General features: G+C 44.6%; 1 protein-coding gene across 3 annotated transcripts in view; it reads left to right on the forward strand.

Annotated features, from left to right (window-relative positions):
• CEMIP (cell migration inducing hyaluronidase 1) overlaps positions 1-12,875 on the forward strand; it is a 112,450-nt gene that overhangs the window by 70,676 nt on the left and 28,899 nt on the right. For all 3 annotated transcript variants that reach the window (XM_083851284.1, XM_083851286.1, XM_083851285.1), the window contains exons 11-13: positions 767-958; positions 9,837-10,012; positions 10,558-10,767. In XM_083851284.1, coding sequence (XP_083707410.1) covers positions 767-958; positions 9,837-10,012; positions 10,558-10,767 — 578 coding nt within the window. The remainder of the gene's footprint in view (positions 1-766; positions 959-9,836; positions 10,013-10,557; positions 10,768-12,875) is intronic.

Raw genomic sequence — 12,875 nt, forward strand, 5'->3', positions numbered from 1 at the left:
TTCCGATGACTGACTATTGTTCAGTGTAAGAACTAGAGTAAGTTCCCAAGCTAAAATTTTGGCTGGGCTGTTGACATGGACGTAGATATAACAGCTGAAGATTTATCTCAGGAAAAATTCCTGAGCCCTAACAGAGGTAGCAGGGTGGTGTCTCAAAAACCCAGCAGTGCCATGGCAAATACTTGGCAAGTCCCTTCCCGTAAATATCTTGACTTTTGCTAAAACATTTTAGGATGACGTATGATTGGTCAATCAGCATGAAAAGACAACAGGTTTTGAAAGTAATACTTTGTTTTGAAGTTACTAATTCCAACACCACTGTCCATAACCTAGCCATGAGACAGGTCATTAGGATACTTCAGTGCTCAGCTGGCGGGAAAAGGAGGGCTGAAGACAGTTGTTTTGCTGCAAAACACAGTCATTATGTTAAAGACCACTTGGCTGCTGTAAATAACAGTGCCCAGTGCCCACATGAGCTGCTGCTAAGTGGGTGTGGTGAAAATGAGCCACTCAGAGCTACATTTAAATTTAGCCATGGGGTTAGTGGAAAATCCACCTGCATACAACTAACAGAAGCCACTTTCTTGTTTGCTTGCTTTTCAAGGCAAAGCTAGTAACGAGCATGATTTGAAGAGTTAACTATCTTAGGAAATTATCATTTTTGGGGGTGTTCCAGGCTTTAAAAAAAAAAAAAAGGAAAAAAAAAAAGCAGGCACTTTCTGATAAGATTAACTGACTTCTCCACCCTTCCCTTTTGACTTTTCAGTGAAACCAAAGCTTACGGTAACCGTTGACACCAATGTGAACAGCACAGTCCTGAATCTGGTGGATGATGTGAGCTCATGGGAGCCCGGAGACAGAGTTGTGGTTGCAAGCACCGACTACTCCATGTACCAGGCAGAGGAGTTCCAAGTGCTGCCATGCCCATCCTGCAGACCCACCCAGGTCAAGGTAGCAGGTAAGGTGCTCCATCTTGTCATGTTGGTGTTGCATTACCTAAATTCTGTCTTTAGCATTAAGGAACTCCATTAACAATTGCCAAGGTTTGAAAGACACCTGAATTTGACGGCTAGTTTAGGTGATGCTTTTGGGAAACATATGTCTTTCTTGCTTGAAAGTTATTTAATTTGCTTCTGGTTCCTTTCTGCCTTCCCCTTTCATAGCTGATTCCATTGTTTGTCCCCAGGCATATTGCTGAACAGATGTATTTATTTCGGGGATACAAATACAGACCATGTATCTGAAATGTTCAATTTTGCATTTCTGTATTCGAAAATGTATCAATTCCTGGAAAGCAGGAAATGAGCACAGCTGATCTGAGCAGTGTGCTAGGGGAGGAGCAGACTGTGAGAGACTGTAGGGCTATGAAGTCATGGATTAGCTGGGTATTTTCCTAAGAAAGTTGTATTTAACAAGAAATTTAATCTCACATTTTAGAAAGACTGTTTGGTACCACTGAAGCTACTGTTTTTCTTTTACTGCATCTCTAGACTGCATTGCTATGAGGTGATGTATTAGCCAAACTTTTCTGGAGCCATGTGGCCAGTGTATTTTGCTGTGCCACAGCACGTGGGGAAAGGGAGTCTGAAGAGTGCTGACCAAATTGCTCTGAGCACAAGGAGCAGGAAGCTTAGCAGAGTCACAGCATTTTCCTCTTGAAGGTGACTAGCTCAAATCTGTAACAAATTGCTTTCGATGAAAAGACATCACAGGCTAATGACTGTAAAGTCACCTTCAGACACATTTTGATGATGAAGCACAGACTCTTACTGATACGAGCATGAGTGAAACCCAGAGGGGGAGATTTGCATCTCCACTTGAGTCTGTGAAGTGGGCTTTTTCTTCCAGAATTAGATTTTGGCACACTAATGAGCAGAACATGGAAACAGCACGAGAACTGTATCTTTTCTGGATAGGCAAATGATTTTTAACTGTCATACTTTACAAAAGCAAAAGTAATTTTACACTCTATGAGTATGTAACAGCTGAAGCCATTTTTAATGGCTGTATTTGTCTGGTGGTAAAATATGCACGTTACAGTATCTTTTTCTTACATGCTGGCAATTGCTCTGTGCAGAGGTTTTGTCAGAGTTTACAGTAAGATCTTTCTGAGAAACCGTCAGGGCACTTGGAACATCCAATGCACCAGGGAGTTTGCTGGGTTCTGTGAAATGAGCTACTTCACCATTATCTCTGATGCAACATCTTCTGGAAGGTACGAATGCACTTCCTTTGGCAGCTGCCTTCCCACAGACCTCCAGCCATTCATTGTTGCACAGTCTGAAGGAGAGGTGCTTGTCAGGCCAAGAAAAATGTTATTCACAGTTTGAATGTATCATAGTCTTATGACTTAAAATGACTCGTACTTTCAAAGAAGACACATCTCCAAGTTGGATATTTTTCTTGAGCAACTTTTTGAGCTATTGGAAAAATTGTACCAGACTGGTATGATACAAGTTACATCACGAAGATGATCTTGGAAGATCGTCAGTAAAAATAAAGATGACATATGAATATATCTCTTAAGCTTCCCATAATGTAATAGATCTGAAAATATCAAGTAATTATATTCCTCTTCTTCAACAATGGCAACTAAGTTAGCTTAAGGAAATTAATAAGGGGTTAAAAACTACAAAAAAGTTCGTGCAATTTTCAAGCAGTGGAAGCAGTGGAAACACTTGTTAAAGTAATTGTGCTCTTGGTCTCCAATTACTCTTTAGGAGAATTAGGACATTCCTTTTATTACCACAAATGACATGAGCACCGGGGCCAAAGTCTGCCTTTACTTATATCCAGGCAACTCCATTGACGTCAATGGGATCTTACTGATTATATAAATCAGGGCAAAATCTGATCCAGTAGTAAAAATTACATCCAACTTTCTTGTAACAAAAGCACATTCACACCAGCAAATAAAATCATCTGCCTGATTCTAAGCTCAGTCCCGATTAAATGAACCTGGGGGAAGGCTAAGCTCTACCCTGAGCTGCTCCATACCCAACCATCGCCTAAAATCACCCAATGCTCTGTGCCATGACACGCAATTAACCAGGATAAGGAGCACTAATGAGCCGGAAGGGGTGGCTGTCTCCATGCCACCGCCCCTCCGGTCTGCCTGCGGCTGCCTGCAGCCTGCACAACCCTGCCCACGGGGCTGTGGGATTTTGGCTGTGCCCTGGCACTGGGATTTGAGGTGCATTCACTGCTCGAGGAGGCAAATGCCGGCATGACGAGTGCTTGGCTGGCACTGCAACCAGGCTGTGCACGTGCATGCCTGCAGCTGCTGCCGCTTGGTCGGGTGCTGGCTTCGATGAAACTTGTTGACCCAGAGGCTCAGACGATGTGTGAAAGAAAAATGACGGAGGCAAGCAGACACATAAAGTAGCTGGCAGGCGGGGGGGGCAGCCCACAGCCTCAGCCCAGGTGAGCATCCGCCCCGGCACAGCCTGTGCTTGTGCAGCCGTGTTGGGCTCTCAGCCGAACGCGGGAGGTACCTGTCATAAATGTCTGCCGTCCTTTCCCGATGTGAAGTATTCAGAGTTGCTTTGCTCTGTTTAGAAAAGGCTTCTGCACAGATATATTTATACACGGAGTCTCAGGGGATGTCATTTGTAATAAGTGGAGTGGCTTGATTTGCCTAAGAGACTTAGTTTAGCAGCTGAGAACTCCAAAATTCTGTCCTTTGAAAGACAAATGATAAAACTGTTCCTTTCCATAATGTTTTTTATTCATTTTAATCTCTATTTTTTTTTCGTTTCCATTTCTTTTAAATAAACCTAAATGTCAGATCTGAACTACTTAAGAGTCCCTTTGTTTAAAAAAGGCAGAAAACTTCTCTGTGGAAAGACAATTTGGTGTGGCAGCCACTTGGCATACCAAGGTTTAATTATAATTGATGCTCTCATCGTTTAATAATATTTTAATAGACATGGTTTAGCGCATTATGCCAAATAAGTAAAACTTATTATTTAGCTCATGTCCTATTTATATTTGATACTTCCTGCTGAAAACTCATACTTGCTAGAAATGGCCTGATTAGAGGCTGGTCTTTTCAAAACAGCTTAAGAGAGTTAATACTCAATTCCCATCAGGATTTTTTTTAGTAGGATTTGGATGTCTAACTGCGGAACTCTAAAAATCTTAGCGTAGGAAGCAAGGGGAGGACACCCAGGAACTGACCTTGTGCACTCCTTTATTGGAGTAATTGCATTGATGCCAAAAATGCCACAAGGGAGCATGGCTTGGGTGAACACTCAGCTCTGCGGGTCCCGCTTGACTCCTGGTCAATCGGTCACTCAGTTAAATGGAACTTTTTTCTCCACTGGCCTCCTTTGTTTGATTTTTTTTATTTTTTTTCACTTGTCATTTTTGCGCCTAGATTATTTTCTCTGTGGGAACAGATTAAAACTGTTTGATCTTGCAACTTCACAAGGGGAGGGATGACGGCACAGGGCAGAGGGAGAGAGGAGGAAGGAAGGAAGGAAGGAAGGGTTGTGTTGTTGTGGCAGAACTGGATAGTAGGAAAGATCAAGCATTTGGTCTAGTTTCCCTGGGAAACAAGTCTTATCTGCATCTTGGTTGCTCTGTATGAAGTTACTACCAATGCTGATAAGCTTCACCATGGAATAGAAATGCCCTTTTGTGTGTCCATATGCTCTTGATAAAACAAGAAAACCCTTTTTGTGCTTGGCATAATTGCTCCAATTATCCCACATACTAGTGAATCTATGATTACAAGCCCACATATCTTAAATCTAGCTTATTGGGCTGGGAATACTGTAGAGAGATGGTGTGCACAGGGATCTTGTTAATGCTGAGAACTTTGAAATAAAAATGTAAATACATAGTCATCTAACAGCTTCACCGAAACTGCCTTTGTCAGCATTTATCTTGTGCTGTAAGGGTGGGAGAAATTACTCCACTACCAAAATTAAGATACTTCTAGAGATTTAAAAGGTTCTGTCTAGAATTTGGCATCATTTTGGCTGGAACTTTGCCCAAACTCTTTTTTAAGGCATCTTTGGTTCTTGAGGGTTGGGCAGGAAGTGTTGTTTAACGGCCCTTTCTAGCAGCCTTTCAGAGCTCCTTCTTCTACCTTTGGGCATTGACTAAAAGCAGTGTTAAAAGAAATACACTCAAGTTTAAGTAACAGCTCAGAAGGGTTGTGTTCAGGTCTGATTTAAGTAAGGATTTGCTCTGTTTGTCTATCAGAACTCTGTAATCTTCTCATGCCAACTGCAAGAACTTATTGGTGAGGACGAGAGGAAAAACTAGAAGGTCAGAGAGGGAAAACCCAACGTTTACAGAAATAAGTCAGTAGATTTCCAAGTAGTTGCTGCAGAAAGAGGCCATGAGGTGGGGCAGCAGTGGGCCTAGGAGTGAGCGCGATGCTGTCATTGGGATAAAACAGAGAGACCTGTGCACATCTGTCCTTTTGTCACACCTAGCAGCAGCATTAAGGTCTGCTCTTTTCAGGCAGTAAACCAAACGGCTACTGGCAGAAGGTTCTGGTCCGGTGCAGCACTAAAACATATGCTTAATATTATCCATGTGAACTCACGGCTACTTACGCTCCTACAGCTGAGGGTATGCTTCTGAGCTTTAGAATGCACCCTGTGGTACCACAAAGGAGAAGAAGAACAAAGGGCCATAAATAGGATGAGTTAATCCAGCAGGAATATGTCCCAAGAAGGCTTAAGTTTGCTCTGAGCTCCTTATAAAGTTTCATCCTTTCTGCTATAAGGCTTTTCACTGGAAAACTGATTTCCCATGAATTGGAGGAATATGTCTTCATTAAGATGTCAGGCTGTAGTGCCTGGCTCAAGAGGCTGGTCAGCTCTCCCAAACCATGCCCCGTTGCATTACAGGCTTGTGGCTTAGGGATGCAATAGCAAATCCCATCAAGCTAATTCAGAACAATGAGGGTTTGACAGGATGCCTGTGTGAACATTTGTTGGTTATTAAATATAAGCAACAGGGGCATTACCACCAATGATGACAAATGTTTGGCAAAAATGCTAAATCTGACAGAGGTCTGGGCTGGCATCTACAATGAGTTGCACTGGTTTTAAAAGGGCCCTGAAGGATTCACTGTCACTGGGTTACTAGAGTTGAACAGACAGGTTTGTATTCAGCATTTCCTTTAAAAACTCTGGTTTAAGGTACACTAAAAGACCATGAGAGAGAAGGTCTAATCCACAGAGTTCAGAAGAGAACAAAAGACCCATTAGAGAAAAAAATAGAATAAAAAAATAAACCAGAAGCATCTTAGCTCCACTTTACCTCCACCAAACCCAGACCTTCTTGTGACTGATTCACTTCTGAAAGGGAGATGTAGTAGTTTATGGCACTGAGAGCCAACGCAATTAGGAATGCATGAGTGTACCTGGGAGGGTTGTCAGAGACGTATCTGTGTGTATCTTGCCAGAGCTGAGCACTCATCCACACCTGTAGCTGCTGAAATAGTTTTACTGTCCCACCCTTCTCAGGTATGATAAGCCTGAGAGCCAGGTTTTATGGTTAGGTTCAAGTACGGCAGGTTTTCCTGGAGCTTTGTACAGTTTGGAGACACTCTGCTTTGAATTGCTGTGTTGACATAAGTGTGTCTTTGATTAGTAGATCATCTATGTTTATCTTAATGCATACTTTCTTTTAATAATTACCTTCTCCTTACGAACTGCTCTGGTAACTTTAATAGTCACTGTCTTGAGTCATGAGCATGGAAACGGGCTCGTATTTTGCTGAATCAAGACCTCTGTCAGGCAAGCCCGCACATTAAAGGAGATCGATTTTCCCTGCGAATTAACATTTTAACTGAAGACACCAGTATGACAAATAGAGCAGCAAACCAAGGGTGTTCTTCTGAGCCCATCACATGGGCCTGTTGTGGAGAGATGTAATCTGTGCGGCCACAAGGCTTTGTTTGGTTTAGATTACAGCACAGCACAAGTCTGGCTCGCCAGCGAGGCAACATCTCCCCGTGAGGGATGCAGCAAGAGTGAGCCCAAAGAGGGAGATGGTGAATCAGTGACCCCGGGTTTGTTAGTGCTTGGGCAATCCCAGGCATCAGCTCTGATGCTGAAGCAGCAGATGCATTCTTCCCACGTTCAAAGCACAGCGTTGCTTTTCTTCCTATCAAACCACTTCAGGGCTGGTCTGCACACCCCAGGCTTGGGCTTGCCCATGGTCAGCATCTCAGGAGCTCGGACATTGCGGCTGCTCCCTGGGAAGGCGAGCAGCAGCCTAGCCTCAGGTTTCCAGCTCTGCAGTGAGAGGCTCCCATCTTCAGGTGAACTCCCCAGACTCAGCACGGAGCAGCCTCTTTTGTTTTATTTCTTCCTCATGCCACTCACGGCCGTGCCCTGCCAGCTCGCTGGAGGTGCCACGTGTCCATGGACGCACATCGCGGTGCTCCTGGCCCCGTGGGAAGTGCCCGGTGCCAGGTTGCTGCAGGAATTTGCAGCACCTGAGCACTCCTGTGCCTGGGTCGGTCTCCTGTGAGCCATTTTGGCAGGATGGCCCCACTGCCACGGGGAGCTTGAATTTCTGGCTGCTGGAAGGAGAGGATTGTTTTTCAAAACTCTGTTAAAGGAGTTATTATTCAAAATCCACTTTCACATTGGAAGTGCTTTCTGTCTCTCCTTTTATCTCCAAACAAGTCAAGTCAGCAAAAGCACAAAGTGAAAAACATGCACCCAAGGAGTTATATTTAGAAACTGGTTAGTGCGTATTTAAAATTCCTGTCAGTGCTTACACTATTTTGCATGTCTGGACTGGTGTTAAATTAAATTAAATACATGCAAGCATGACATTTATTATTCTAGAGCTCAGCACATTAAATAACAAAACTGCCTATCTAATTTCACTGCCACAAATCCTGGAGATGTGGCTTGAAATAGGATGTTCTTATGATTATCTGAACTTCTTCCTGCATCTCAGTAAATCAAGGAAAGGTCAACTCTGGGGGAAACTGAAAAATAACAGCTTAAAAACAGCTTCATAACAAGTGGCTGTGCTTCTTAATGGAGCTGCTCTAGGGTCCAGCACAGGGTATCCTCATGCAGAGGACACCCACTGGCATAGTTTTTTTTTAGTAGACGTGAATAAGGGAGGTGAAGCTGTTTTTTGAGTGAGATGGGTCTGATTTTGGCCACAAACCTGAAGAGGCTTGCTGGCTTCAGGGCAACACTGCAGGGAAGCCCAGGACCTGCAGTCACCTAAGAAGGTGACTGCAAACGCAAGTGAGGTGCAAACCCACAGCCTCTTACAGCCCTTATTTTTGGGGCTGAGCATGGAGCTTGCTGGAGCATCCTCTTCCCACCACAGCCCCCACAGGCTGCCTCCCCCCATGGCAGACTTTCCTTCACCCAGGCAGGAGAAGAGGGGTCAGCATGATGCAGATTATACGAGGAAAACGTGAAAGATGAACTGAGTCTTTCTCTTCCCTAGCTAAGCTACTGCCAAATAATCCCACAGCACGCTCTTCTAGCCTTCCTGCCCCCTGTGTGATACTCTTGCTTCATCGGGGGCTGAATGGATAAATGGGTAAAAGCGTTCACCAGTCCTGCCGTCACCACCACTCCAGTTAACCAAGGGTGTCTTTTACCACTGTCACGTTATTTTGACGGTGGGGAGCTGAGGCAGAGGCTCATGTAGGGGGTGAACCCTGTCCTGCAGAGTGGCAATCTCGGGACGAGGAGGAGCACTCACCCTTCCCAAATCCCAGTGTTGCCATCGAACTACGCTGCTCCCAGCTCCAGGAGAAAGGGGGAGTTAATGGTGTTTGTTTATCTTTGTTATAGAGTCAAAGCAGTAGGTTTTGGTTAAAACAAGAATGTTTCAGTGTTCAAAATCCTCCCTGCAACTTGGCACCTCTGCTCCAGCACAAAGTGCTTCACAGGGATAGCCAGGCTTCGGGCTTGCCATTTGTTTCTAATTATTGCTTTGAATGATTCCACTGAAATTAAATACATGCAAGTGTAGCATTCCTTAAAGTTCAGTGTTTACTTAAAGAGTTTATTACTTATTTTTACTGGAATAATACAGAATGTAGTCCGTAAGATGAACCTTTTCCCAACTGCATTCTCTGCAGAAAGCCGAGGAAGGAAGGAAGGAAGGAGCATGAATACGTTTGAATGAAATTACAGCAAAGAGATTATTTTGCTTTCTAGACATCCACACTGCCCGGGCTTCACCCCTTTCTGGTCAGGCCAGGGAAGGCTCTCTGTGGTTTTAACCCCGCCACAGAGCCAGGTGTGTGTGCGGAGGCCAGCCACGAGCTGGGTGAGGGGTTGCAGTGGTCCCAGGCCACAATTTCCACAAGGCTTTCTGCCCGGTCCTTAATGCTATGCAGCCATGGTGTTAGCAGGGTCAGGCTGATGCTCACCCATGAGCAGTGCTGCAAGGTCTGAGCAGCTACCAGTGTCTCGCTATAGAAAGTGCTATGTTAACTTCGGGGCTTTTCTGTAGCTGCATCATCAATTTTCTTTGCACTGAATGTTCATACACAGCTGATTGTAAACCTAAGTAAAAATCTCTCAAGTGATCAGCGTCCCTTTTCAAGGTAGGAAATGTGTTTTGCCTGACAGACTGTTGGTTTAACTCCCTGTCTAAATGAAGCAACTTTGGACCAAAAAAATCCCACTTCCTCTGTTGAAAAATATCTCAGCAGGACATGGTGTGACACCTGTGTTCCAGCCTTCTGCCTTTTGAGGAGTCAGCCAGCAGTTTTTGCTGATTCAACTGCTCCTTTCATTATCAACCAACCCCACCACGGGAAGTGCTGCAAACCAGCAGCATTGGCAGAGTAACTCTGAAACTGGATCTTGTTCCCCCAGGGAAAGCGGCATACCTCCACGTTGGCCAAGTCATCGACGGCGTTGACATGCGGGCAGAAGTGGGGCTGCTGAGCCGCAACGTCGTGGTCATGGGCGAGATGGAGGGGCGGTGCTATGAGTACGGCAGCAAGCTATGCTCCTTCTTTGATTTTGACACCTTTGGGGGACACATCAAGGTAGGGCTGCTGCCCTCTCCTTGCACTTCTCTCCACCACACCTTGACATACTGAGGAAGCCAGGACGCGGGAAGGGAGGCGAGCATCCCCTCCCTGGGTGCAGCAGATCCTCCCCACTGCTGCTGCCTGGTATCTGGCTTTGAAGTGTATCTCACACCCCTGCAGACACTGCTCAGCCACGCGGGCTGGTGCTCAACCCCTCCGAGAGACAGCCTCCGCATCCCCATCCCAGTTCTCCCCAGATTCTGGTGGTGCGCAGCCCAGGGGGGTCAATTTGAGCCCAGGTGAAAGAAACTCATGGAAAACATTAAATTTGAATGTTTTTCCTTCCAAAATGAAGTCAGATGTAGCCATGGCAGCAGTGGTGGGACCACAGAGCTGCTATGGTCCCCTTGGCCAGCATGAGCCTCTCTCCCTCACCCTGTAGCTATACACCCCTTGCACAAAGTAGTTTTCTCTAGCAGATACCACTCACCCATTCCTATGCTGTATTTGCCCTCCTCCTTGCCCTCATCTTTCCTGACTGATGTTCTTTTCTTCTCCAGATTGCTCTTGATTTTAAGGCTACCCATATCGAAGGTCTAGAATTGAAATACATGGGACAGCAGACAATGGGACATTACCCAATTCATTTCCATATGGCTGGAGATGTGGATGAGAAAGGAGGCTACAACCCTCCAACGTATGTGAAGGACGTCTCCATCCACCACACCTTCTCCCGCTGTGTCACCGTCCATGGATCCAATGGCTTACTGGTAAGAAACCCCAATGTCTACCTTACCGATCAAGGCACCAAATTATTTCCTTGTAGCGTGAATGCAGCTTAATTATTTCAGGGTCATTTGTTTTATTCTTCGAACTAGTATGTCTCCTTCTCTTGTCCTGATTATGTAGATGTATGTTCCAGGCGTATTTCAACCCGCGTTAAGAAGGAGGAGACCACAGTGGCACTGTAGGCTGTGTGTGATTCAGAGCAGGCAGAGCTTTTGTCTGTGTGCAGGGATGTCTGCCGACCAGCCCATCTCTAATGAGCAGTTGGGTCTATGTATAGGCAGAGAGCTTGCTATTTAAAGACGATAATCAGAAGGTTTAAGTGTGCTTCATCTTTCCTGTAATAAAGATTTGCATTTGCAATGCCATTCACAACATTTAAGCATTCACAAAGTTCTGATTTGTCAGAGTTGCTCTCCAGACAGGAAATCCTTTAGGATAAATCCATATAATGACATATGCTTATCAGACAAGTTACAGCACACCAGAGATGATGAGAGCACGTTCAGATTCTACCTAGATGTAGGGATGTTTTCTTCTTTATGTAAGCATGCAGAGTGAAAACTCAATCTTATTGATTGTCCTGGAGACTGGCACGTAACCCCAAAAGGCTTTCTTCACTGCTATCCACCTCTGACTGCTTCCTCAGAAAACACACTTGCTCCTTTGGCACTTCTGGGATAGGAATGGGTTGTGTTGGTCACGTCCCTTGTTGCTTTTGTCAGCTTCCCACTATTTTAAGGCAGCATCTTCAAAGCCAACCACACCATTAATAACAGATAGGGTCTCCTACCCAGCACCCAACTGGTTGCAGTAAAGAAACTAAGACCTAGAAAGTACAGTAGGAATGCTATTACTGAAGCTATATATCCAGTAAGCTCCATTCACAAAAATGAACAGGAGAAAAGAGAGATCTTTACCTGCATTCAGGGAATATGAAGAAATCTATCCCAAAAGCAGAGCTGCAAAAGGTGTGAAATAATTATCAGGTTTGATTAGCCAACTTTTTCCCAAGTATCCATTCAAAAACAAAGTCTTGAAATCCCAAGATTTCTGCAGGTAAAGGATCCCTGCCCATTCAGGGAGATGGCAGGGTATTCCAAAAGGAAAAAAAAATAAAAAAAATGTGTATGAGAGCCCTGGAGTATTTGTATAGTCAAGAGCTTTGCTACCATATATAACAGAGATTTAAGAGAAGACGTATCACCAGCAGACCATCACCTAGATGGCATTAGGAGTTTGTATTCATGCTGTTTTTAAACTCTTTTAAAGTTACCATACCCTCTCACAGTAGGAGTCTATAAGAGGCTACACTCAGACTTACTTGGGGGATATCGTTCATTTCCAATGCCTGGTGAAGACACGGTTGTAATCCTTTGTTTACAGATGACTGCCTCCTCCTTTGCTGACACTACCACACGATGGGCTTAGTCTTACAGTCTCCTTTAGGCAAGACCTGCAGGCTACAACTTCTAAAAGTGGCAGCAATTGAAAGGGACATCACAGGCATAATTAAAATGCACAGAAGTTAAAGAAAGGGCATTGAAATTGCAGCCCTAGAAGCAGAGCTGCTTTTATCTGCTATTTACGAATACGAGGTTTTGCTTCTGACCTCTGTCCTTCTAAGTTTATAACGTGAAACCTAACGAGTGAACTTGGCTTCTAGAAAAAAAAAAGAAAAAGAAGAAAAAAAAGCATTCTGCTATTTAAATTATATAAGGCATTCAGGGTCATATGGGATCTTGCCAACTCAAAGTCGCCAACATGGGGGCTCAGCACGCAATTCATGTGCAGGGTGGAAGGGCAGTGCTGCAGGACTCGTTTTTCACACGATCCCAAGGCTCTTACCAATGGCACCATGAATGCACTGGTTACACAGAGGTTGCACAGCTGTGGGTGAGCTGCAGGCCAGCTAAAGCCCTGCTTCTCAATGTGACGTGAGATCTTCGTTCTCTACTGATTAGTTCTTGCCAACCCAAATACCCAGCGCCTGGCATTTTTCGTATGGGTCAGACAGATGGATTTGTATAGAGCATTTGGAAATACTTCTGTCTCTTGTGCTTTCTCCGAGTGACAACTGTACCTTGGGGAA

The sequence above is a fragment of the Anser anser genome, assembly GCF_964211835.1.
Source record: "Anser anser genome assembly, chromosome: 10".
In the NCBI taxonomy this organism is placed as follows: Eukaryota; Metazoa; Chordata; class Aves; order Anseriformes; family Anatidae; genus Anser; species Anser anser.